The 25,485-nt window shown below is 44.4% G+C and overlaps 1 protein-coding gene across 3 annotated transcripts; it reads left to right on the forward strand.

The window, feature by feature from the left end:
• The first annotated feature begins 575 nt into the window (after window positions 1-575).
• On the forward strand, window positions 576-24,663 carry ELOVL1 (ELOVL fatty acid elongase 1). 3 transcript variants are annotated; one of them, XM_082228937.1, is made up of 8 exons: window positions 576-659; window positions 19,493-19,559; window positions 19,796-19,986; window positions 21,731-21,811; window positions 22,048-22,104; window positions 22,483-22,588; window positions 23,172-23,308; window positions 23,586-24,663. In XM_082228937.1, exons 2-8 carry the CDS (start codon window positions 19,514-19,516, stop codon window positions 23,829-23,831), a joined length of 864 nt encoding a protein of 287 aa, XP_082085063.1. In that variant the 5' UTR covers window positions 576-659; window positions 19,493-19,513; the 3' UTR covers window positions 23,832-24,663. The 3 variants fall into 3 exon arrangements, with proteins under 3 accessions (XP_082085063.1, XP_082085062.1, XP_082085064.1); XM_082228936.1 differs by lacking the exon at window positions 576-659 and adding an exon at window positions 4,103-4,257; XM_082228938.1 differs by lacking the exon at window positions 576-659 and adding an exon at window positions 4,110-4,257 and having other exon boundaries at window positions 19,498-19,559.
• The last annotated feature ends 822 nt before the right edge of the window (window positions 24,664-25,485 follow it).

The raw sequence follows: 25,485 nt of genomic DNA on the forward strand, positions 1-25,485 counted from the left end.
CAGGGTGAAAGTTAGCTAAATGCAACCCATTATTATTTATTGGGGAGGTTCCATTTCAGAGGTGTCCTCTTTATTATCACCTATTCCTCCTGCCTGGACTACAGCAGGGATTGCTCCCAATTTGCTTGGGGGCAGGGAGACCATAGTGCAAAGGCAGAGACATCACACTAGTCTGGGCTAATATTGATGAATTACTACTCTCGTGAGTTAAAAAAAAAAGTTTGTGTTTTTTCTTGTAGTTATGTTCTTTTCTATACCATAAAAAGAGCAAAGCAAACAAACAAAAAAAACCAAACCAAGAAACTTTCCAGCCATCAGAAATTATGTCTGTTTACTGGTGACCATGGGCTAGCTATAGTAATTCAAAATTATTTCTAGATTCAGTTATCTTTTATTTTTAGTTGTAATCTATAGCAGCACACAAGCAATAGACAACATAATAACCAATACTTTTTTCAAACTTTTATTGTAAGCGACAACAGAATTGAATAGATTTTCTTTATTTGAACCATTTTATGTTCCTGAAGCTTTTCTTTTTCTATTCTTTTGGAGGTGGCAGCCATTTTGTGTTAGGCAACACCCCCTGGCAGCAGCCATTTTGTGACTGGCATTGTTGACATCTTTTTCAAATTCCATGTGTGCCCCCAGATCCCAAAAAGGTTGGTGACAGTGATAAATGAGAATATGTTTTTAGTTTTCAGTTCTTGTCCATAATGTCAGAATATACGTGACAGAGGAGATAGCATCCTGAATTGTGTCAGTGTGAAAGCTGGTTAGTTTAATCCTGCTCTTGTGCAAACCAGACCCTGGGACTGTGTCCGAGTGTAGGAGTCAATTCTGTTGTTCCCTGGATTTATGACAGAGACTGGCAGTTTACTCACATGGTTTTTATTTACTTTTTAAAATGTGTTTATTATTATTTGCATTTTCAAAAACAGGAACAGAGAGCATATTTAACCTCTCTCCCCCTCTCCTCCCCCTGTCCCACTTACAACTTTGTATACTCACTTGGTGTTTCGTTGAGATTGCCTTCAGAATAAATAGTGAGTGAATATAAATAATCATTTACCAAGTAGTACCAGTGTGGACATTATCACTGGTTGTTTGTACTGTCCTGCCAAGTAGTGAGTTATATCAATCACTTGTTCGATATCTTATCAGTTTCAGAAGTATGGTACGGTTATCTTCACCATTTAGCAGGACAATGTATCTTTATTGTTAGATCTGCTTTATGCCTACTTGCTTGTGGTTAATATGGGGTGGTAGTGGAGGATAGTCAATATTTTCATCATATAAGTTGGAAGATGAGTTCAATCTTCAAAATTTATAACTATGCATTGTTTACCTTACAGGGTGAGAGTGATCAGCCAAGTGCCCCACTTACTGTGGCTTTTGGTGCAGCAAATGCTGACAACGTGATGCATAAATGATGTTTCAACTTTAACATTCAAAAGGGAACCCATGTGTGGGATCTCTTTTATTTATTCATTCATTTTATTAAATTTGGAAACCGCCCTTCCTTCAAAGATCACAGGGCGGTTCACCACATAAAAATACAAAATATTTGTTTTCGGAACAGTTCAAAGTACTAATTACCTTTAAAGTCCTAAGTGGCTTAGGACCAGGTTACTTGGAGAACCATCTTCTCCAATATAAACCTGCCCATATATTAAGTTCTTCTGGAGATGATCTTCTCTGCATCCCACCATCTTAGGTAAATTTCTTAGGAATGTGCTAAGGGTTGTCTTCCTGGAGGCCTATTTAAACCCCTCTAATGGCTTTTCACTAGTATACATTGTTCTTCTGGCAGGACTTTGACCTAATCAGCTGATTATTTTTCACTCTGCTGCATGATTGTTTTTGGTCTTTAGCTCACATTTGGCCAACCTGCAGGCCGTATGCAGCCCTGGCTGCTTTCTGTGCGGTCTATCAAGCAGTGTAGAGGCAACGTTTTTTCGACACTGGGAGTGCAGTTAAATCCTCCACTCCCCAGAGTTCCCAATGTAGGCAAAATTGTTCTTTCACGTAGATGTGAATGAATGGTTCCCAATATATAACTGCATGTGGCCCTCAAGGCCAAAAAGATTGTCTACTCCTTTTTGTTTATTTTAGCTGGATAATGGTTTTACCTTTTCCTTTTATACTCCAATATGTGATCTTATTTTGTTGTAATATTAGTTCTATTGTTGTGCTATCATGCTTTAATTATAAGGAGGCTCTGCAAGTTTCTATTTCTATGGTGTTCCTATTAACAATATTGAATGGAGGATTCAAACATCATTGGGCCCGTAAAGAGATGAGTGCAAAGAAAGGGAATTTGCAATCAAGTTGTGTATTTTCAGCAACTGCAGAGTCAACTATGTTTTTAAACTGAACATTAAAAAGGTAAAGGAACCCCTGACCATTAGGTCCAGTCGTGGTCGACTCTGGGGTTGCGGCGCTCATCCCACTTTATTGCCCGAGGGAGCCGGCGTACAGCTTCCGGGTCATGTGGCCAGCATGACTAAGCCGCTTCTGGCGAATCAGAGCAGTGCACAGAAACGGCGTTTACCTTCCCGCCGGAACGGTACCTATTTATCTACTTGTACTTTGTTGTGCTTTCGAACTGCTAGGTTGGCAGGAACAGGGACCCAGCAACAGGAGCTCACCCCGTCGCAGGGATTCGAACCGCCGACCTTCTGATCGGCAAGTCCTAAGCTCTGTTTAACCCACAGCGCCACCTGCGACCCAAACTGAACATTACCTGTCAACATATACTTCATGTGGGAGCTGGAACTTGCATCTGTAAACGTTAGACACAGGCTGTTTGATTCTTTTTCCTGTGCCTCTAACTGGCCAAATTATTGAAGTAAGTTTTGTGGAATCTACTGGACGTTTCCTCTGTAGATTTACAGTTGATATGTGTGAAAGGGTCTTTTCCACTGCAAATATCCAGCTGGTAGGACTCTCTGCCCAATGAGATCTGACTGGCCCTTCTCCTTGATATTATTCTTTGAAGATGTTTTTGTTCTTGCAGGTTTTTCACTTTGCCAATAAATGGTTTGTGCCTGGGTATATTTGGGGCGAAGACAGGAGTGCCTGGCGTGCTCTAGTCCATGGGGTCACGAAGAGTCAGACACGACTAAACAACAACAAATATTTGGTGCAGTGCTACTGTTTTTCACTTGGTTGAATCATCAAACTTATTCTTAAAGTATGAATGTTGACTGCCCTGGACATTCTTTAGAGATGGAAAGGTGGGATAAAAAACTTTAACAGTTAAAATGATGAAAATGTTGCTTAAAAAAAAAACCCCCAGGAGTTGTTAGCAAGCTCCATCCAGATCATGGCTGATCAGAGGGGGTCCTACGGACTTTGAGCTCAACAGGGCTCCTCAGATTTAGACCCTTGATGATTTTTAGGCATTTTAAAAAGTTTCATAACTTGTATCACGTTTTGTTATGATGTGCCACAAAACATCTCATCTAGAAAAGTGTTACTGATTAATAATAATAATAAATCAAATCGTGTCGCTTCTTGGGGGGGGGGGTGTTTGCCTTCTTTTGTTTTCCTCATGTTTTATTTTTTTACGAAGGCTTAGGAGATAGCTGGGGCCTCTCATTTTAGTGGGAGTAAATGTTGCCAAAGAAAGCTTCTCTACCGGGAGAAGACCACGGCCTGGTGGCCGGGCGGGGCGGGGGTAATCGCTCCTCTTTTGCTGCCCTGCTCTAAGAGTCCTCCGTTTCCTTCCTGATATTTATTTTTAAAAAAACAACCAAAAAAACGAGTCACTTGAGTTAGTAGCGTGCGTCACACCTAGCGTAGCTCTCGCCCCAAGGAAGCGAGTAGGACTCCAGGACCTTGAAGCGGGTGCAGCGGGTGCAGGAGGAGCAGCCCTGCCAGCAGCGCTCAGTAGTTCTGCAACAAGTGCACTAAGCACGCTCTGGCCCTCGGGGAGCGCCTGCAGCCAAATCCGAGGGCGAGAGTGAGGCCTCAAAGTCCTCTCCCTCCCTCCCTCCAACCAACCACCTCCGCCCTCCAGCTTGGCGGCCTCTCCACCCGGCGAGCGCGCCTTCCTACGGGGCGAGCAAGACGACTGGCTCCTCCTCAGTGAGGTAGCTTGTAGTCAGCGCCGCTCTGCCAATCACCGGCAGCGGAGCGCTCGGGGCGGCCCCCTTTAACTCTGGGGTGACTCCGAAGCGGGTCTTCAGAGGAGGAAATAGTAGCCGTGCAAGCAGCTCTCAGGGACGCGCCGGTTCTCTCCTCGTCATCAGGCGGGTGAGTCGTCGGGCCGCTCTCCGACGGAGGCTGAGGGAGGGCGCTGAGGGGGCATCTCCCGAGTCCCGAAGGGGCCGGGGACCGGTGTCCGGCTTCACGCGCTTCTGCCTTCCTCCGTTGCCTGCCAGCCAGCCACGCCCTGTTTGCTCGGGCCCCGGCGCTTCGCCTGCCAGGCGTCGGGACGGCAGAGAGCCGCGCCCGGCAGCCCTTTTCTCTGCGGTTTCGCAGAGCCGACAGGGAAAGCGGCTTCCTTCCTTTTGGTTAGCGGCGCCTGACAGAGGCAACTTTTGACAGGAGTAACTCCTGGGCCTCAAGAGAGGCAGGAGCGCCGCTTGCTTAGCTCCCCCGGCCGTGGGCCAAGGAAGCTTCCCTCCCGCCTTTCCCCAGAGACAGCAGCGCCTGCCTTCGGGGTGGAACGAGGAAGGGAAATAATTTTCCCCAGGAGCGGCCGCCAAGCCTCAGCGGCGAGAGGGATGTAAGCGCTGCAGGGTAGTTTCGAGGGGCTCCGCGCTCGTTCTTGCGGAAGGCTAAACCTTGGGGTCGGTTGCTGTGGTAGAGGCCAAAAGGAGGCCTTTAGGTCGCCTCCAGGTTTGAGCGAGGCTTCGGATGCCTCTGAAGGGTGAGGTTTTAGCTTACCTAAAAAGCACAGGAACTGTAGTACAGGGTGAAAGTGGCAAGGCAAGTTACCGTAATGTGGGAATCGAGACTTCTGTTTGGGGTTTCTGTAGCTGAGTTTTGCTAATCTCTGTCACTTCTGCTTCTTCTCTCTTAAACATTTGCCTATCCTTTTAGCATTCATGCTTTGTCGTCAAATTTGGTTCCAGAGATGATGGAACTAGTTGCACCTGCAAGAATGAAATTAAGCTGATTCTGTAAGAGAAACCAGTTGCGCCACAAATCCATCCCCTCTTGTGATCCTGTTGCACAAACTACTATGTAGCTAATTACATAAATTGGGGATGGAAATAAGAATAAGGTGTAGGTAGAGCAGTTTACAGCCCTCATTCACTTAGGAGAGGAAGATAAGTGATGGGTATAACTTGTGAGCGTACCCTTCCCTTCCCCTTACTTCCAATGGAGTAGTTTTCTAGTTACCCTATACAGCCTCCACCCAAACCTTGTTCCAAAGAAGTAAGCGTAACAGGATTAAATAAGCATTTACAGTATTTGTGTTTATACAGCAAAAAATTGCATTCTGAAGATCTTTCAAACCCAGGAGATTACTAACTGCTTTTAGTTACTTTTCGTAGATCTGACAAGCCACACCACAGGCGCACAGTGTGATGTCACTCAATAGCTTGGTGCCTTGGATGCCATCTTGGGGAGGTGATCATCTGATGAAATTGGTGCTTCAAAGATTAGGTGCCAGCATCAACCTTCTAAGAATCTTGGCAATTGTGATTTTTAACATGTATTCTATGGTATTCAAAATCATGACTTTTTTTTTTAAAAAAAGAATCAAACTTATTTTTAGGCATAACAGTTCTTCTTGCCTTGTAGCTTAAAAATGTTCCTGCTGTGTCCTGCAACACCTGAGATCTTGTGTCTTACTCTCTTACATCATTCCCTGTAACTATTATTTAAAACACAATGGAAAGCAGTTAGTGGATGCCTTGTAGTAAGTAGAGAAATAGTTGACTGCTTAACCCTGGCTCTGGTAGCTCTTTTCCTGCTCAGTTAGTGCATGCCAAGTAGCATCTGCTCCAAAACAGGCCCTATACTTGCAAAATAGGAATACTGAAGATGTCTTCTTCTTTGGTGACCACTTGTAGCTGAGTAAGATTGTCTTCCATGAACACAGTCTTACAGTGAGTCTGTAAGTGACTGGAGGAAAATTCCGGATCCACACGTCCTTCCACAATGGGGACATAGGTTTCCGGGTGGGAGGCAATCGTGGTGAGGGTTTGCCAAATTTGCCTTCCTCTTAGCTTGTTTCTCGGTTTTGCCCTGAGTTTGTGCTTCTTCAAAGTTCGTGACACCCTTGGTAAAGGCTGTTCTTCAACTGGAGAACTCGCAGACCAGTGTTTCCCAGTTATTAGTGCTTATGCTACATTTTTAAAGATTTGCATTGAGGTCTTTAAACCTCTGAAGATGAGAGAAGACAGCAGTGGTTTTGTGTGTGTGTGTGTGTGCGCGCGCACGCACGCACACACACACGCACACGCTAAAGATCTCCATTCCACTTAAATGCACAGTTAAATAAATGGTCGTCCCCTGTTAAACCCTTCCAGAGTGTCACAGGGTATAGGCCTTAGATCTTCTGGCAAGGAAAGGCCACAAGTTAATAGGAACATAGGTCCATCTAGTTCACTACACTGACTGACAATGGCTTTTCAGGGCTTCAATCCTACTTGGAGATTTCAGGAATTGGACCTGAGACATTTTGCATGCAAAATGTATGCTCTGCTGAGCAAGCCCTTTCCTCTTACATCTGCAGGGGAAGGCTGATGGCTTCTTCAGTGGCTACCAAGCAGCTGGAGGCATTTAAAAGCACCAGACAGGTGCTTTTTGATAATAATTTTTTTTTGATAAAGATGTGCGAGACAACATGTTGCATCTAGTTTAGAAGAATGCATGCAAGCTCCCTGATCTGCTTACATGTGAAACTCTTGTTAGATTGGAGTTGAATTTCAAAAGCAAGCTTTGCGATTGCGTATCTTAAAATATTTTATCCTAGCATACACTGTAAAAATACAGTATGTACTTGAATCTAATGCTCAGCTTCATTGGCCAAATTATGTATGTTGCGAAAATTAAGGTGTGTATTAGATTAGATGACTCATTTACATTTGCCAGCAAGTACTTTTTATGATTTCAAGGTTCTGAAAAATGAGGCGCGTATTAGATTCGATGGTGCATTAGATCCGAGTAAATACGGTATAACCCCTGCCTGGTGTTGGAGACCCTGTATACTCATTGGAAGAGAAAGGTGTCATCATTAGGCCACCCTCTTCACCATGTCTTGCTCCCATCCAGGAGAGCTCCTGAGCCCTGCTAGGATGTCTGTTCTCTCCCTGTCTGGTGGAGCTTTGATTTTTTGGGAAGGGAAGTAGCTCCCTGGCAGAGTAGCTGCTTCCAGATGGTTCCAAGTTCAGTCCAGGTAGGGCTAGAGGTGTCACCCTCCTTGCCTGAAACTGGAGAGCCATTGCTGCCTGTCAGTGTTGACACTCCTGAGCTAGATGGATCAATGTGTCTGACTCAGTAGAGCTCATCCTATATATAAGGCATTAGGCAGCTTTCTGTGTCGCTATTTAAACCAGCCTTTAATTTGAAGCCATGAGAACCAGAATCTTGCATTATTTTTAAGGGAGGGGCCATAGCTCAGTGGGAGAGCATCTGCTTTGCATGCAGAAGGTCCCAGATTCAACCTCTGGCAGCATCTCCAGGTAGACCCCTATCTGAAACCTTGAGGAGCTGCTGCCAGTCAGTGTAGACAGTACTGAGCTAGATGGACCAGTAGTCTGACTCAGGAGGGAGCATCCTATGTATTTTTTCCTTCTAATCCTCCAAAACCTCCTAGCAGTCCCCCCCCCCTTTAATTGTTTCATAAAATGCATGCACACTGGCTGGTAAACTTAGTGGCCTGCAGCAATTCTGAGGCATCCACTTGCTTGCTACCCAGGACACCTTTACTCAAGACACTGATTTAGGTGGGCACCCTAGATTGTTTCATGGACACATTTGAACAATGTGCTGTATGAATGAGACAGGTGGGTGCAGCATCAACACTTACTAATTTTATTGATTTATAGCCCACCTTTTCCTCTGAGGAGCTCAAGGTGGTATGCATAGTCCTCCTTTTAACTCTCACAAAACCCTGCAGGGTTGGTTAGGCTAAGAGATGGTGACTCGCCCAATGGTGCCCAGTGAAGTGAGTAGAGATTTGAACCACTCGGGTGGAGTTGGCATGCAAATCAGTTGCTCAATACCACTGACCTACAGCCCTTCCCAACACCTCTGGGAGGCTGTTGGTGGGAGAAGAGCTTACTTCAAACCCTACCTGTGAGCCCAAACTCTGTTCCTGCAACACAAGGGGTTGGACCAGAACAGGCATAGGCAAACTCGGCCCTCCAGATGCTTTGGGACTACAACTCCCATCATCCCTGACCACTGGTCCTGTTAGCTAGGGATAATGGGAGTTGTAGTCCCAAAGCATCTGGAGGGCCAAGTTTGCCTATGCCTGGATTAGATGACGCTTGGTGTACCTTCCAACTCTTCAGTTATATGATTCTAGGTTTGTTTCTGGCTGTGTAGGGTTAAAATGCTGCCGTGGCATTGGCAACCTCCAGGAAACCTATGGGTGAGACCAGAGATAAATGCCACATCAGCTCCAAAGACTTGGTCAGATCTTGCATATTTAGAATAGAAATTATGTAAAGTTAGAACTACAGTGGATCCTCCGGATACAAATTTAATTCGTTCTGGAGGTCCATTCACACCCCGAAAACACGCGCAGCGCAATTGTGTGCTTGTGTGCGAGGCACGCGGAGTGCTTCTGCGCATACATGCGAGGTGAAACCCGGAAGTATACACTTCTGGGTTTGCTGCGTTCATAACCCGAAAGTTACGTTACCCAAAGGTAACGTAACCTGAGGGTCCACTGTACTATGTAGATAATAATTATTTATGTAAAGCATTCTTATATTGCATTTTAGTAATAAAAAAAGACTCCCTGGATAGTAGTTTAGAAGTGACAAAACAGTCTCTGCCCTCAGACTTACAATCTAAAAGAAACTAGGAGGGAGCAGCAAAAATTTAAAAATTGGGCAGTGTTTCTTAGTTACAGAATTCTTGTACAGTGGTGCCTCGCAAGACGAAATTAATTCGTTCCGCAAGTTTTTTCTTCTTGCGAGTTTTTCGTCTTGTGAAGCACGGTTTCCCATAGGAATGCATTGAAAATCAATCCCAGGGCGATTTTAAAATGCTGGCGGGCGGCAGCGAAGCCTCCGCTGTCCCGGGGCGATTTTAAAATGCTGGCGGGCAGCAGCGAAGCCTCCGCTGTCCTGGGGCAATTTTAAAATGTTGGCGGGCGGCAGCGAAGGCTTCACTGCCGCCCGCCAGCATTTTAAGATCGCCCGAGACAGCGGAGAAGTCTCCGCTGTCCCGGGAAGGCCGGGGGGGGGGGGGAGCAAAGACTTCTCCGCTGTCTCGGGCGATCTGTCTCGGGTCCAGGACCTCTTCTGAAGGCCGGCGGTGGGTGAAAGTCTTTGCTCCCAACCGCCAGCATTTTAAAAGAGGTCCCCGGAGATTTCCTTCTTCTTGCGAAGCAAGCCCATAGGGAAATTCTCTTGCGGAACGACTCAAAAACGGAAAACTCTTTCGTCTTGCGAGTTTTTCGTTTTGCGAGGCGTTCGTCTTGCGAGGCACCACTGTAATAACCTGCCAGAATTTAAAGACTTAAAGGAGCACCTCTTCCCAGTTTGTCAAGAAAAATGAAAATGTGATTATATCAGTAACTGCACCAGGCCAATTAGAGACAATATGTCTAAATCCAAAGTGCAGTAATATAAACCCTACCATTGACTTTATTATGACTTGCTGTATATTTATAAATGTCACACTGAATATGCTATCTCTTTTGGGTTACTAGACTTTCTGCCACTCACCCTGATTCACAATAGAACACAGCTAGCTACATAGCTAGGCTGGTTTGGTGTTGCATGTATGGTATAGGTTTTATCTCTACATGTCTGTAGCAGCTTCCTTCCAGACGTGGCGATTCTTTCCTTATTGGCTTTCTGCCTTGCCTGTCTTCAGTGTTCTAGGTGAGTGCATGGAATGTACTTGTGGGGAATGCTGCTGTTACTGGCACACTGCCATGCTGGACCAACACCTTACAGTAGTACCTTGGGTTACAAACATCTCGGGTTACAAACACTTTGGGTTACAGACTCCGTTAACCCGGAAGTAGTACATCGGGTTAAGAACTTTACCTTAGGATCAGAACAGAAATCGTGCAGTGGCAGCGGGAGGCCCCATTAGCTAAAGTGGTACCTCAGGTTAAGAACGGTTTCAGGTTAAGAATGGACCTCCAGAACGAATTAAGTTCATAATTAGAGGTACCACTGTACTTGGGTCAGAGAAGCGTAACTCCAATTCTGTGGAAAGAGCTGCACTGGATTTAGAGTAGTGCATGTAGTTCCCCTGCACAAGGCACCAAGCCAAGGGGGGCACAGTATAATATTAATAGCAATACATTTATTTATATGGGTATTTAACTGAGAAGATTCATTAAAAAAGCAACTGTACCAGAAGGAATTATTGTGAAAATATGAAATATGGGGCAGGGTGTGTGTGTGACCAAATTTTGTCCTTGCTCAGGGCGCCATATTAACAAATTTTGCTGCTGGGAAGAGAAGTTAAATCAAAATCAAGCTTGCATTTAAAATAATAGGTATCAATCTAACTTGGCCGCCACCATTTGCTGTCCCCACCCTACCTGCAGTCTCTGGTGAAACTGATTAAATTGAGGCTGGGTGGGTAAAATTATGTATATAAAATTAAAGTAGCATGTCATGAGTCTATCTCATATATTAGTTTCACCTTTTAAGTTGAATTACTGAAATAAATGAACTTTTCCACAATATTCTAATTTTCCGAGTTCACCTGTATATAGTGGTGGTGCAGTTAGATCAGGGATAATGGGAGCTGTAGTCCTAAAACATCTGGAGGGCCAAGTTTGCCTATGCCTGACTTAGGTGCTCATTTGATTTTGAAATACCTCCCCCCTCCCACCGTGGCAATGGACTTGGAGAGAAAGTAGTGGGCAGCTGAAGCTTTCCCACCCTTCTGTGGCACCTGACATCACCATCTGGAGGTGAATGCCTGGGGAATCATTGGATCTGGACTTCGCACACTATTTCACACACTAATACCCCCCCCCCCCCTTTAGAATTCTATCAGTTACATTTTATCTGCACAATCGGAATGAGTTTCTGGAACCAAATGCTTTTTCTGTGCAGCCTGAGCAGAAGCAGTCACCATTAAAAAAAAGAACTTGGAATAGGCCAATATATGTGGACTGTCCCTGGATCAAGCGACTTTTCTTTACGAACCAATCACAGTCCATTGTTTGAAAGATAAGACTTTAGAGCCTCTTGCCCCAAAATGGCAACTAGACATTCCATTTTGGCAGTTGCAAGCTTGGTTTAAGGAGCCATTTGGCACCTAGCTTATATATCTTTAGTTTTTAACACTGGCTGAAACAAATAGTAAATGGTTCATATAACATGAATATGATTTACAGATTCTAGCATCTTTTTAGAAACTAATTTATGCATGTAAAGTATACTATAAAGTCATGAAATGAGCTACATATGCAATAGAAAGGTATGAATGAATAAGGAGGAAAGGAGCCAGAGTTGCTCCTGTAGTGCCATTTGGTCTAGGGCCAGTCTTGCTACTGCCCATGTCTGCATTGCTATCTAGAAGAAACATAACATGACTGGGGACACTAGGAAGCAGGACTCGAAAATATATTTTCTCTGTGCTAGTGTAAAATTTATTGATGGCTGGGATTTTTCTCTCTCCAGTCTGCTATTAGGCTTGCCATATTTTGAAGATCAAAAAAGGGGACACATTACTGACTTCTACTTTTAACTATCGATCGCTATGATGGCTCTCATTTTACATACCCATAAAAGAGTATGTGTCCTGGAAAAAGAGGACATATGGCAATCTTAATATGCGGCTTTGGGGCCTGGTTACCATGATCATGCATTCTCATCAAGCAGACTCATGGATGATTCATGTTACAAGATCACCCCATCAGAGGCTATCCCTGAGTCATGGGCCTACTTTATTTCACCTGGAGGTCTATAATGAGTTTGACTTTGGATGTGTGTTAACTTTCATCTGCCTACAGTATTCTAGCTAGTCTGTTTCCTACTGCAGCACTGGAGGACCTCAGATTCCCCATCCCTTCCATAATGGATATTTGTGTATGGAGGGAAAGAGGCATGTTTTGTGGCATTTGCCTGTTCTCGCTCCTTATCTGAAACATTATTAAGTAGAGAGGCTTATTTACGTACAGCTTGGCTCTCAAGACTATAAGAGTTTGAACTGCTCAGCAGCAGTTAGTTTCTCTGAATAATTTTGCCTTAGGGCAGGCAAGATCTCTGTCTAAACCAAGCCTGGATTATCACCCGGGAAACGCATGTGACTTTAATTATTGACATTGTCCATGAGTTCTAGCTGGGAGGAGGAGAGAGAGTATAGTTACAAGTGGCTGCCATATCAAGGTGGAGAACTAGTGGAGGTACCGTAGTGATCTAGGACTCTTGAGGTGAAAGCAACCTTGATCGGCTTCTGCTGGTAGAGCCAATGCTACTTATTCCTGTTTGTGCTTGGGAATTCCCCCTGATAATTGATGAGAACAATAACTTTCCTTTAGGTATGACCTTGCAACTTTTCACTGAGTTGGAGAGTACAAAATAATAGTATCCTATTCCTAAAAGGCTGTGAATACTAGCCAAAATTATAATGACCAGGCTGGAGAGGGAAAGTCATGCCTGAAAATGGTGAAGGAGAAATGCATGGCGTGACCCAGGAGTGCTGAATGGTGGCCTCCATTGGAAGTAATTTTGATTTATTTAGTAAATATATCAATTTTAATTTTAGTTCAAGATTCCCATAGGATATGTTACATTTTGAGGTTAGGATGACCTCCTGAGCCTTGGGATGTAAATCTGTTGGAGGTTTTTCAGAGTAATAAGAAGATTGGGAGAGTTGTATGAGAAATTGGGGTCTGGAAAGTCTTCAGTAAATGCATTTCTGTCTCCTTCGTAAATAAATTTTTGTAGGCTTGGTTCCTGAGTGTGTCTATCTGGGAACCACTAATATGAGCCAGATAGCTGCTTAAGGAGGTGTATATTTCCAATGTCATAAGGTTTGTCTGCCTCCTTTGGTGTACATAGTGGGGAGCCATGTCTTGCTAATAAGTACAGTAGACCCTTGGGTTATGTTACTCTTGAGCAACATAAACTTTGGGTTGCGAAAGCGGCAAATCTGGAAGTATTTTTCCGGGTTTCGCCGCTCACGCATGTGCAGAAGTGCTCTGTCGCACTGCGCGTGTGCGCAGAAGCAGCACCTCTGGATATGGATTTTTCGGGGTGCGCACGGACCCCCGGAACAAATTAAATTCATATCCAGAGGGTCCACTGTAGTGGCATGTTAAATCTCAAAGGGGCATGGGGCTTGAATAGACAACTGAGCCACACATACTCCTGCCTTGCAACCTTCAGGCCTCCCAAATGGCCACTGCAATTATCTTTTGACCTTAAAGTATTTTTGTAGTTTACTATGGCTGTCTGGACCTCTTGTGGCCCCTTTCTATAGCCTGTTTGGATTTTTAACACAGCCTGCAACACGTTAGAGAACTAAGGGAAGTCTCTTAAGGGCTTATTCTAAGAAATGCCTTGCTATTAAACAGAGGTATCAGCCTTTGGGATATATGATTGGGCTTGTTCAATGGCAGATGTGTGTTTAGTGACCAGATTGATCATTAGGATTTATAGGAGTAATATGTGGGCTTTTGACAACTCTCTGTGTCAGTGTTGCTTTTCCAGGGCTGCCTTTTCCCTATTGCTCTGGATATTTGTGCAGCCCCTTGGCAGGCCAATCATAGGAACATTCCAGTTCCCTCCCCCATCTCTGCATCAATATGCTATTGAGAGATTCCTCCCTGCTCCCATGTGGGTGGCAGTACCAGGCACAACACTTCTATACAAGACACTAATGTGGGTGCAGGGCTTTGTGTTGTTGGCTATGGAACGTCTGTGGGTTGGAGATGCAACAAAGCTATGGGCCTGACGGGATGTATCAGAGGGTTGCGAGGCCCCTGTTTGCAGAGGTGGGTGGAGCTGGAATCCACATATGAAAATTTGCAGCAGCACAAGTGGAGACACAAATGAACTTAATCCCAATGTGTGTGTCTACTTAATCTTTGTGGATTCCCACTGGGAAGCACATGGTGGATATAATTCCTGTTGAATTATAGCCATGATCCCTTGCATTTGTAGTCACAGCTCAGAGGGATGATTCCCATCCTCCTTGATGGTGTGCTGACCCTTGCTCTTTGATCATCTCACTTGCTTTGTTTTTTTGAGAGTAGGAGGATTTTTTACTGAGTAGGAGGATTATCTCAACTGAAGCACTTCTCTCCCCCAGGCCCTGGTTGGGATTCTGTTTTAAGACCCCTCACAGCAACCTGCCAGAATGCAGTTGGGGCGGATTCCTACCTTGGCTGTCCTTCCAGTCTGACCTGATAACTTGGTTATGTAGTGGACTGAGGTGGATGGTACTTGGACAATACAATATGGCCATATTTTGTATGGTAACGGGCTTCTGAGATTTTTGCAGTCTCCCCTGCATTTCACCATTTACTCAAGGGATAAGGAAGACTGTGCTGTATTTTCTGTCTGACTATACAAAACAGCTGCTCTTAAGGCTACAGTGGGGCTGGGCTGCTGCTGTGTGAGCGGGTGCCGAGCTGAATTCACTCCTTCTCCCAAACAGGCTGAGCAGGTTGGGCCAATATAGGATAGAGGAAAAACAGCAATTCCTGCATCATCTTTGTGCGTTGCTGATTTGGCAAGCCAGTAGCCTTGGTGCTATGCTTAGGACCTGCCAGACTTGGGACTTAACCTTCAATCATACGATCATCAAGGCATAGGAGAACCTAGCTATTTTAACATATTAATGAGCAGTGCCCATTTCATCAAGGAGAGAAAGTTAAAAGGTACTTCAGGGTCTCTTCATTCACTGCTGAGATATAAGCAGTGTTTGGTTCCTCCTCTTGAAAGCTTTCCATTCTGACTGGTAATTAAAAAAACTAAGAAGTGGTGCTTGAATTTTTCGTCTCTTCTCTTCTAGTCTCTTTTCCTTTATTTATTTATTTATTAAATTAATATACCACCCTTCTTCAGAGAATCACAGGGCAGTTTACAATATAAAAACAGAAAAATATGTAACATAGTAACAAACAAAAACAATAACCCTGCCCCCATAGTTTAAAAGGCCTTATACAGTGGATGCTCGGGTTGCAAAAGTGATCCGAGCGGGATGCACGTTCGCAACCTGCAGCGTCTGCAACCCACAGTGGCATGTCTGCGCATGCACAGGTTGCAATTTGGTGCTTCTGCGCATCTGCAAAGCACGATTTAGCACTTCTGCGCATGTGCGACTGCTGAAACCTGGAAGTAACCCACTCCAGTACTTCTGGGTTTCGGCGGTCCGTAACCCGAAAAAGCGCAACCTGAAGCGTCTGTAACCTGAGGTATGACTGTATAATTTAATTAGTCAAAGAATTGGGAGAAGAGGAATGCTTTCCCCTGGGAGAATATTCCACGGATGGGAGAGTCACTGCAGAAAAGGTCTATGTTGCCTCCCTCCGGACCTCTCATGGAGTAGGCACACAAAGGAGGGCCCTGAATTATGATCTCAGGGTCTGGGTGAGTTCATATGGAGAGAGGCAGTCGTAGAGGCATTGATGTCCTGAACCATTTAAGACTTTATACTGTAGGTCAAAACCAGCACTTTCAAACTCACTGGAAACTGGGCCTGGAAACTCACTGGCAGCCTGTGCAGTCATGCCAGGATTGGCGTAATATGTTCAAATCATCCTGCCCTGGGTGAGCCTTTAGTGTCACAACTTCTTTTGGATTGTATGCCTGGGGGCAGAGTCTGCCTTATCACTGTCATATGCAAGCCTCTGTTGAGAGAGGAATGCTTTAAATGATTATAGTTTGGAATGCTGTGCCTGGGTAGTTGTTGTGACCTCCTGTCTCTGGGAAATACAATACAGTGCTACCTTGAGTTACAGACGCTTCAGGTTACAGACTCCGCTAACCCAGAAATAGTACCTCAGATTAAGAATTTTGCTTCAGGATGAGAACAGAAATTGTGCAGGGGTGGCGCAGCAGCAGCGGGAGGCCCCATTAGCTAAAGTGGTACCTCAGGTTAAGAACAGTTTCAGGTTAAGAACGGACCTCCAGAACGAATTAAGTTCTTAACCCGAGGTACCACTGTACTGAGAGGTGTGCTTCAGGTGCTGAGAGGAATGCTTAGATTGCCTAGGCAAGAGTCATATTCTACAATAGTCAGGACCTTTTTGCTCTGTGAACTTCCTGGTTCTCATAAAGGTGGTTGTGCTGAATTGTAACCATGTAGATGATGTGTAAGGGTAATATATTCAGAAATGCCCCTTAAGCACCTCTGCAACTCCTTGTCCATCCTCTCTGGCTACGTTTTCCAGCTATTAGAGTATCTTCTCACCTATCATGTTGGAGATTGGAAAGAGCAACTACCAATATCAGGCATGGTTTGCTTACCACAATTCTTCTACCTGTGCTGCAATTAAGGGCTTTTCTTTCATCTTCCTGGTTGATTTCCCAATTTAAGGGGAGTGAAGGATAGAATCTGTGGCTTATTGGGATGTGTTTCTCTTACCTCTGGGCTTTTCCTGCTTACTAGCTCTCAGCTTCTGCAAGGAACAATGGGTCAGCTACCTCAGAATGTTGTTATCCCTAATTCTCTTGCTATGCCTGTTGTATGATGGGTTTTTGTGCACTTTAGTACTATTTCCCTCTTCCTGCACTAGCAGCCAGTGTCTGAGGCTTACTCTTGGTAAACCTAGTAAGATTATGGGGATTAGCTAGGTTTTACCAGGCATGTGTTAGGCCTTCGTAGCACCTTTCAAACTTGGGTCAGTTGGCAAAGTGGGAGAGAGACATATTTTTCAGGAACTGATTAGAGTTTTTCTTAATTTATTGACCCCGCTTATGAGGCTTGTCAGTATCTTTTGGGCTTCCTGCAGCACTTGCTTCTTGCCCCCTGAGTCTTTGGTTGGACTATTTGTATAGGATTGAAGAAGCAAAAGATACCGAACCCTAGCTGCTTGAACATCTGTGGGTGTAACTTGGAAACTATAGGAAAATATGGCTAGAGATGATTAATCAAATCTAGCGTCATTCAATCATTTTATATTTGACTAAACAAACAAATAAATTATTATGATCCCCTTGTAAACATGAGTGTTCCTGGTTGGCTACTGCCCTTCCTGGGTTAACTTTTCCATTTATTCTGCTTATAAGCTTGACTTCTTCATACACTGATTCTGTTAGGCAGGGTGGGGAGTCCATGGTGGAAAAACTATTGCCTTTAATTCCCTGACAGCTTACTACGAACACTGTGGAAAGTGGGGTGGGAGGAGCTCTTGATTTCTTTTCTCTCCCTATTGACTTCAATGGGAGAAGCTGAGGTAACTCTGGCTTTACATCAGGGAAATGAGAAGGCCTGGGATTCGGTGTCTGAAGTCTCTCCACAACTCCCCCCCACCCCCTAATTTCTGACCTTCCTACTGCTGGAATGGTAGTGGAGCTGTGCCACACTACACTGGTGAGGAACCTCCCCCTCTGTCTGCAGACCTCCTTTGCAATAGAGAAGGAAGTCTTTACAATTATTGTTAATTTAATCAGTCTTAACTATTCATATATCTTTCTAACAATAAATTGTTCACTTGGTTTATGGGTATTTTTCCAAGCTTTGACAGTAATAATCCTGCAGTGATTATGATATGTAGAATCTGGATTTTGTATGGTTATAGGGGTCTAATAAGCAGATCAGAGGGTCTAATGGAATTTCAAGCGGCAAACATTCAACCTTTCTTTTCCTCTTTGGTGGGGGTACATCAAAGTGAAGAGTGAGCCTGAAGTTCTAATGAAAACCTTTAAAAATCTCTAGGTGCTATTGCTGTTTGATAATCCTACATTTGTTTCTTTTATTCTTTATTCACTTTTATTTTAAATTGTTCTTTGAACTCTCCAATTTGCAGTCCCTTGTATGATGCAGGCAACTGACCTTATGCCATGGACAGTTGTTCTTGGCAATCACCTTCCTTTTTTCATACAATCAGTTGTACTACTTTCAACTTTTTAGAGCTTCTGTAGTTGGACCATTAAACTTTCCTTGCTGTCTTTGAACCTACTCCAGACTTTAGGGGCAACAAGCTTTGTGTGTGCATATGTGTTAGTGGACCTGAATTGAAATAACAGATGTGATCTTCTGCAACCTGATACATGGGTTTTGCTGAGGCTGCGCTGTTGGCCATGCAAATATCCTGTAGCCATCTTGGGGTGCAGGAATCAAGCATCTTTTACATGGGGCCAGAAGCAAGAGGATGTTCTGTGAATCGGCACAACAAGCCAATTCCTTAAAATCTTTTAAAAGCTGGGCAAGTAGGGCTTCTATGACAGAACTGGCCTTCACCATTTGAGTCTAGTTGGCATGTGTGTTGCTTTCCTAATCTATGACTTCAGAGAAGGTTTGTTCTGTACCTGCTGGTGAAAGAACATTTTGAAAAAGGTGTTTCCTTTTTCTTGGGTAATCCAGGGCTGCCTATCATTTTGCACCGAGTGGGGGGAGGTGCATTGTGCTGCAGTTCATGCAGAGCATTATTGGGGATGTTCTTGTGACTTGTACAGCATGTGCTTGGAGTGATTCTAAACTACAATTGTAGGATGGGGAAGAGTGGCTGTTATAGAGAGATGCTTGTGCCTGATTAAACAGTTTATTCCTATATCTGTACAGTGGTGCCCCGCAAGATGAATGCCTCACAAGACGGAAAACCCACTAGACGAAAGGGTTTTCCGTTTTTGAGCTGCTTCGCAAGACAATTTTCCCTATGGGCTTGCTTTGCAAGACGAAAACGTCTTGCAAGTGTTCCGATTTTTCCCCGCTCCCCCCTTTTACTAAGCCGCTAATAGCCTTTTAGCCGCTAAGCCACTAATCCTTTAATAGCCTCTAAGCCTTTAATAGCGCTAAGCCGCTAATAGGGTTGCTTCGCAAGACGAAAAAACCGCTAGACGAAGAGACTCGCGGAACGGATTAATTTCGTCTTGCGAGGCACCACTGTATAGGCATGCATTTTGCTGCAAATGCTTTTTGTGCAGAGCTCAGATGGGCAAGAGGCACAGAATTCCCAAAATCATACAGCCTAATAGCAAGAAGTGTTTAGGATCATGTGATCTCTCATTTTTCAGCTCTGTAGCTGGTCATATGAGGAGGGCCAAGTTGGCAGTTGGAAGATTCTGAGAGGAAGTGATTGGGTTGCTTACTTCATTAAAATAGTTGACAGTTCTGTGCAGGATGGGGAGCAGTGCTGTAGAAGCATTGTATGACTGGGCCTGCAGATAATTCAAGTACTATTGGTGTGACTCACTCTTTCTTTCTTGCGCAGAACAGCTGAACTACTGTTGCCATGGACTCACTGGTGAACATGTATCAAGACTTCATAAAGAAAGCAGGTGAGTTTGGCTTACTCAGCCAAAGTGACTCACTGGGGCCTCAAGAAGAGAAGTAGTCAACTTTCTGGCTGCTTTACAGATGCTACCTCCCCTGCCCCAGGTGTAACAAAAGCTTGAGGGTCCCGGTGTGACACTTAACTTATCCTGCCCTAGAGGCATAGGGCTGCTGATAAAATAACAGAGGGAGTGTTGTTGGGCACAGTGCATACCTCTGAACAGTTCACTTTTCCCTTCAGACCCACGGATTTCTTCATATCCACTTATGGGCTCACCTTTTCCTATGACGGGCATCTTGCTGGGTTATATCTACTTTGTACTGTCATTGGGGCCACGCATCATGGCCAACCGGAAACCTCTGAACCTCAGGAAGTTCATGATTGTCTATAACTCCTCCATGGTAGCTCTGTCGCTCTACATAGTCTATGAGGTAAGCATCTCCTAGATAGATTAGCTATAGCTTCCATTGGTGGGATGTTGCTGTTACTGCTTGTGGTGCATCCCCAGTGTCTGTTTCAAACTCCTTCCTACCCTGGCATATGTAAAGCTTTATGGGGTTAAGAGGTTTTGGGGTGGGATGCACCTAATGGATCCTGACAACGGAAACCACTTGTGCAATGGGGCTTTGGTCTGGTTACATTAAGGTGTTAATGTTCATGCAGGGTGTGGTTTTTTTTATGAGGCTGCTAATTTCCATGAATAAACTCTTTCACTCTTCTTATCAGGAATTGTTCACATGATGACCTAGAAGTGTAGCAAGGCTATGCTTAACAGACAATGTACAAGTTTCTGCTAGCTGTAATTTACTTAAATATACCAGCTGGCCATAATCATGCAACAGTTGTCTAGTGTCTCCATTGTAGCCTTTTATACAGAATGGTACATACATGTGAATTGGGAATTGCACAACCCCTTCCCAGTAAATATGTTTTCTCTGTCAGTGTTTATGTGATGGAGTGCATCATGCTTACTGGTATTCCATTTTCTTAAAGCTGGCAGGGGTAGCATTACCTGCTCAGGTCAATAGTCAGGAGAATTATCTTAAGAAGTGCCTCTTCTTTAAAAATGTTAAGTTACAAATTAAGTCTATTGGACTTGCATTGTAGCAGCTAGATGTACAAGGGCATTGCTGGACAAAACTACATACATAAGCTGATTTTTAAAACTATAAATATGGGGAGATAAAGTGTGTGTATATATAAGTCAGTATGCAGAATTACATGAGAGTTAGTTATTTACAACACCACCTAACCAAGTGGGGATTATTGAAGAAGCAGAGCTAGCACCCCATCCACCTAATTGTTGAGCATGGTGGCTGCAACAGAAGTTGGGGTAGGATATTGTGGCAGCATGGAGTTGGTGCAGCAATCAGACCCAGATTGGGCCCAGTGCTGTTAGCACATGATAGGAGCAGGGCTGTCTCAGCCCCATCCCTGCAAAGCCTTGTTTGGGTGCTTTCTGTAGACTGCTGCCAGCAGCCCTTCTGCCTGCCCATTCAGTGGGCAGAAAGAGGAACGCCATGTCAGCAGTGACACTGGTGTTACTCTGCAGGTGGTGGCTTATGGAGGCTGGCAGCCCTGGATGAAGGGACACCTCTCCAGTATGTATGTGTGTGCGTGCACACACACACACACAACACAGCGCAAAAGGGATTTGGATTGCTGTGACAGCTGAAAATTCCACAGGGTTTTGTTTCAATGGTTGCTCATAGAAGTGCCTAGAAGAGAGATTTGCATGGCAGAGAAGCTGTATGACATGTACCTTGTACAACTTTCCATTTCAGCACTAGCTTGGTAGCCATTGGTGACCTAGGAATTCTATGCAGATTAATGAATGGACTGCTGGTTTGCTTGATTTGTGGTGGCTGCTAAGGAAGGAAAGCTTGTCCCTCAGCTTTGTCTGTCCTCCTCCAGCCTGTTCGATAGCAAGCTACTTTATTTTATTTATTTTAATTTAATTTTCCTGCTAATAGGATAATTGCCTGCATTTTAATGTTGACCATAGAGAAGAAGCTTCTCTTTCTCTTCAGTGAGCATGGAAACATGGCTGATTAGCCTCTTATAAAACTAGTAACACAAATTTTAGGCTTGTAATTTTTGTGGGTATGCTTACAAAGCTGAGCTGGTGAATGTAGTATCATTGAGAAATATCTGAATGGTGGCTCCTTGTTGCAGTTCCTTATGTCAGGCTGGTTGACTGGTTACACTTGGAGGTGTGACCCTGTGGACCAATCCCAGAGCCCCATGGCCCTTCGGGTAAGTTCTTTCATTCTTTCAACCCCATATCTTGTCTCACATTCCCCCATGTGTGAGAGTGTTGTTGTTGTTGTTTTTAATGTAGGCACAAGCTTGGCAAATGTTGCAATTCTGTGGTGGGATTGCTCCAAGAGGAGATATGGGGGTTCAGAAGGAAGAAAAAATGAGGGTAGAAAAGTAGGGTGGAGCTTTATGTTTTGATGACTAGGATTTCTGACATTGCTCTTTCTTGGTAGATGGTCCATGTAGCCTGGGTCTTCATCTTCTCCAAGTACATTGAACTGCTTGACACAGTAAGTGCTTGTTTTTTGAGGCCTACAGTATCTTGTTTGGAGCAGAAATGGGTATGGCTACACATTTGTATTGGCCTTAACAACACTTACTGGATGTGGTCAGACATTCCTACTTATTCTGACATGGATCATTTGTGCAAATTAATGGTGACTAACCTTTATATTTTACTAACACAAGTAGGTATTTCATTGGGGTAGGGTGGTTTTTGTTCATTTTCTCTTACAGTATGTACAGTTGATATTTATTAGCTCACTGAAGATGATTGGATTGTTACTATTTGGAGTCTGCAATGGTGCTTCCTCTCTTTTATACATTCTGGAGTAATGGCCCACTGGCCAAAATGAAAAGCCCGTCTCTCTCTTATCTCTTGCTTCCAGGTAATCTTCATACTAAGAAAGAAGAATGAACAGGTGACCTTCCTGCATGTGTTCCACCATTCAGTGCTTCCCTGGAGCTGGTGGTGGGGTGCCAAATTTGGCCCAGGTGAGATTTAGGGAAGGCATGTATTCATTCTCTCTCTCTCTCTCTCTCTCTCTCTCTCTCTCTCTCTCTGTGTGTGTGTGTGTGTGTGTGTGTAAATTTTATTAACATTTAATTGATTTTTAATGGGCCTAGCTATGCTTTTAGCTGTTTCTATTTTATCTGTAAGCCACCTTGAGTCTCTGCATGGTGAAAGATGATGGTGATGTATTGTTAACTTTTGGAATAAAGTACAGAGCTTTTAGAATGGTAAAGGTTAATATTGTATAATTTTTATATCAAGGATTCTCAACTTTTGGGGCCTGGGGGCTCATTTGGAAATCTAAATTTGTTGTGGGCACTTCAAAATAGCATTTCACAGAATACTAACTGGAAATGCTTAGGAACCCTCCCCCAACCCCCCAAAGACAACAATAACAAACATTTCTGACTTCTTTTACTCTGACTATTACCACCATATTTGTGGTCCCTGATGTTCCAGAAGAATTCCTTTCTGGTCTTGCTTATATTTATGTAGGACTTGGTCATATCTCAGCTCTTCCTTTACCATTTGAATTTAATCTTTTTCTTATTTGTTGGCCTGCAGGAGGAATGGGCTCATTTCATGCTTTAGTGAACTCGATAGTACATGTGGTGATGTACTTTTACTATGCGCTGTCAGCTGCAGGGCCTGCTTATCAAAAGTACCTGTGGTGGAAGAAGCACATCACTGCCATTCAACTGGTGAGTAGGAAAGGGAAAGGACCAGGCCACTCATGCCAACAACTCCCAGCTTTGGATGGTACAACCAGCCTGGGACATTGGTCTGACTTATTTCCTTTCTCTTGGCAAGAGCTACAGGAACTTATTTAGCAATTGTTTCCTGTGCTAGACTTTCTGTGTTTTCCCTCTCCCAGCTTGAACTACCTGTCCCTAGGTCTGTCTATTTCCTCCCGTGGGTAGGGGAAGGGGATATAGCTGCCTTCTTTACTCCATAACTTTCTCTTGCCTCCACTCACAGTTGCAGTTTGTGCTCGTCTCCATCCACATCTCCCAGTACTACTTCATGCCCAGCTGTGACTACCAGTACCCAATCTTCATCCACCTCATCTGGATTTACGGCGTTATCTTCTTCTTCCTCTTCTCCAACTTCTGGTACCATTCGTACACCAGAGGCAAGCGTCTCCCCAAGGTCATGACACAACCTCAGCAGAATGGCTTTCATGAGAATGGTGCCATTTCTAACGGCAAAGCCAAAGCCAACTAGGAGGTGGGTGGGATCAAGGTGTCTCGGACCAACCGAACCCATGTCTGGGCCCATTAGCAAGACCAAGTGCCTAAAGACTGTTGTCTTGCAGTTCCAAGCCACCTTCCCAACTGCTCTGTATCCCTCACACCTGGCCTTCAGCTGTCCCAGGGGAGAGAGGCTGCTTGGGCTGTTGGTGCTGGTTTTAGCCTAAGGTATTCAAAGTGCCTGTGTCTGCCCTGGGCTGGGCTCCCTCCAGAGCTGGACCAAAGCAGAACTCTGCCAGATGGGACACACCTTTCCATTTAGTTATATGTACTCCATGTGATCCAGGTGGGAATTTTGTTCCTCTGCTTTCCCTAAGTTTGTGTTGCCCCCTGTTCATTCTCTTTACCCCATTGGAGCCCTGCCATTCATACTTGAATGTGAGTGGTCCCTTGTTGCTGTGGGTCTGACTCCCCCAGAGAGATCTATTCCTGCTCTGTATGCAGGTGGGGTGCTATAGGCCTAGGGCTTCATTCTTGCTGCCTTGGCTGGCCTCAGTGTTCACCCCTCCACATAACTCCCCAGTTTTTGGTTGCTCTGATCCCACAACCTTAGCAATAACTCTGGGCTCTTGCTCCCCATGGGTTGATGACCACAGATACTTTTGCTGCACTGAAGCCCAGGGAGAAGGACCTTTTTCCAGCTTGCATGCTGTTGCTGTGTGCCTTTTTATTATTATTATTACCTGATCTGCTCCAAGGGGCAGACACTCCCTGTATTCTAAGCCTTGGGGAGGACTCAGGAGAGGTGCCTCCCTTCTACCTGAGTTTCTCACTTGTATTCACAGAAATAAATGGACAGAAAGAGAGTAGTGATTCATGTTCTTGATTTCAAGGCTTTGGACCCATGACTGGTCAGGCTTGGGTGAGAAGAACAAACATTTCCATGGGCCATATTGACTATAAAACAGATGTTGACATTCAGTTCCAATGAGGTGCTCCCCTTCAGTTACCTTGTGCCTTAGTTGGGGTTAGTTTAAGGAGTGGGTATAACTGAAAAATTCAGATCAAAAACCTATGAAGTATTGTAGTGGCCACGTTCTGGCTTGCCCAGTGTAGTGTCATGCCTCAGATGCCTTCTGCTAGAGGACCACGACTTGAGCAAAGCTAACTTTGCTCAAAGCTTTTGTGCATTTGTTTCTTAGGCTCCTTTCTTTTCTCCCTGCCAGGCTGAATGCTTATTCTCCTTTCCTTACATGGAAAGTTTTAGGCCAGCTGCCTTTCTGTTTTTTACTGATTTATGTTCTTGCCCAAGCTCCAGCTGCTGCGAAATATCCTGTGCCTAAAGAAGCCCTATTCGTTGGTGCTATTTGCCTGTAGCCTGAAAAGTGGCGCTGCTGTTGCTACTGTGTGTCACACCCAAAATAGGCCTGTGTTAGAACTGCCCAACAATGGCAGATCTTTGATCTGTGCAGTATCCTATAGATAGTGCTAAATGTGGCTACAAGTGTTGCTGGATAGAATAATCCAAGGCATGGCAGAATGCATATTTTGTTGGAATAAATCTTGCAGAGTGACTTGGTTACGTAGGTGTCTCTCTCTACCTCAGTGCTAGGGCTAGACTAACACATAACCTGGATTATGTGCCATAAGCAATGCTAGATGTACTACTACAGCTTTTACCACCAGCT

This window comes from Podarcis vaucheri, assembly GCF_965113315.1.
Source record: "Podarcis vaucheri genome assembly, chromosome: 6".
Lineage (NCBI taxonomy): Eukaryota > Metazoa > Chordata > Lepidosauria > Squamata > Lacertidae > Podarcis > Podarcis vaucheri.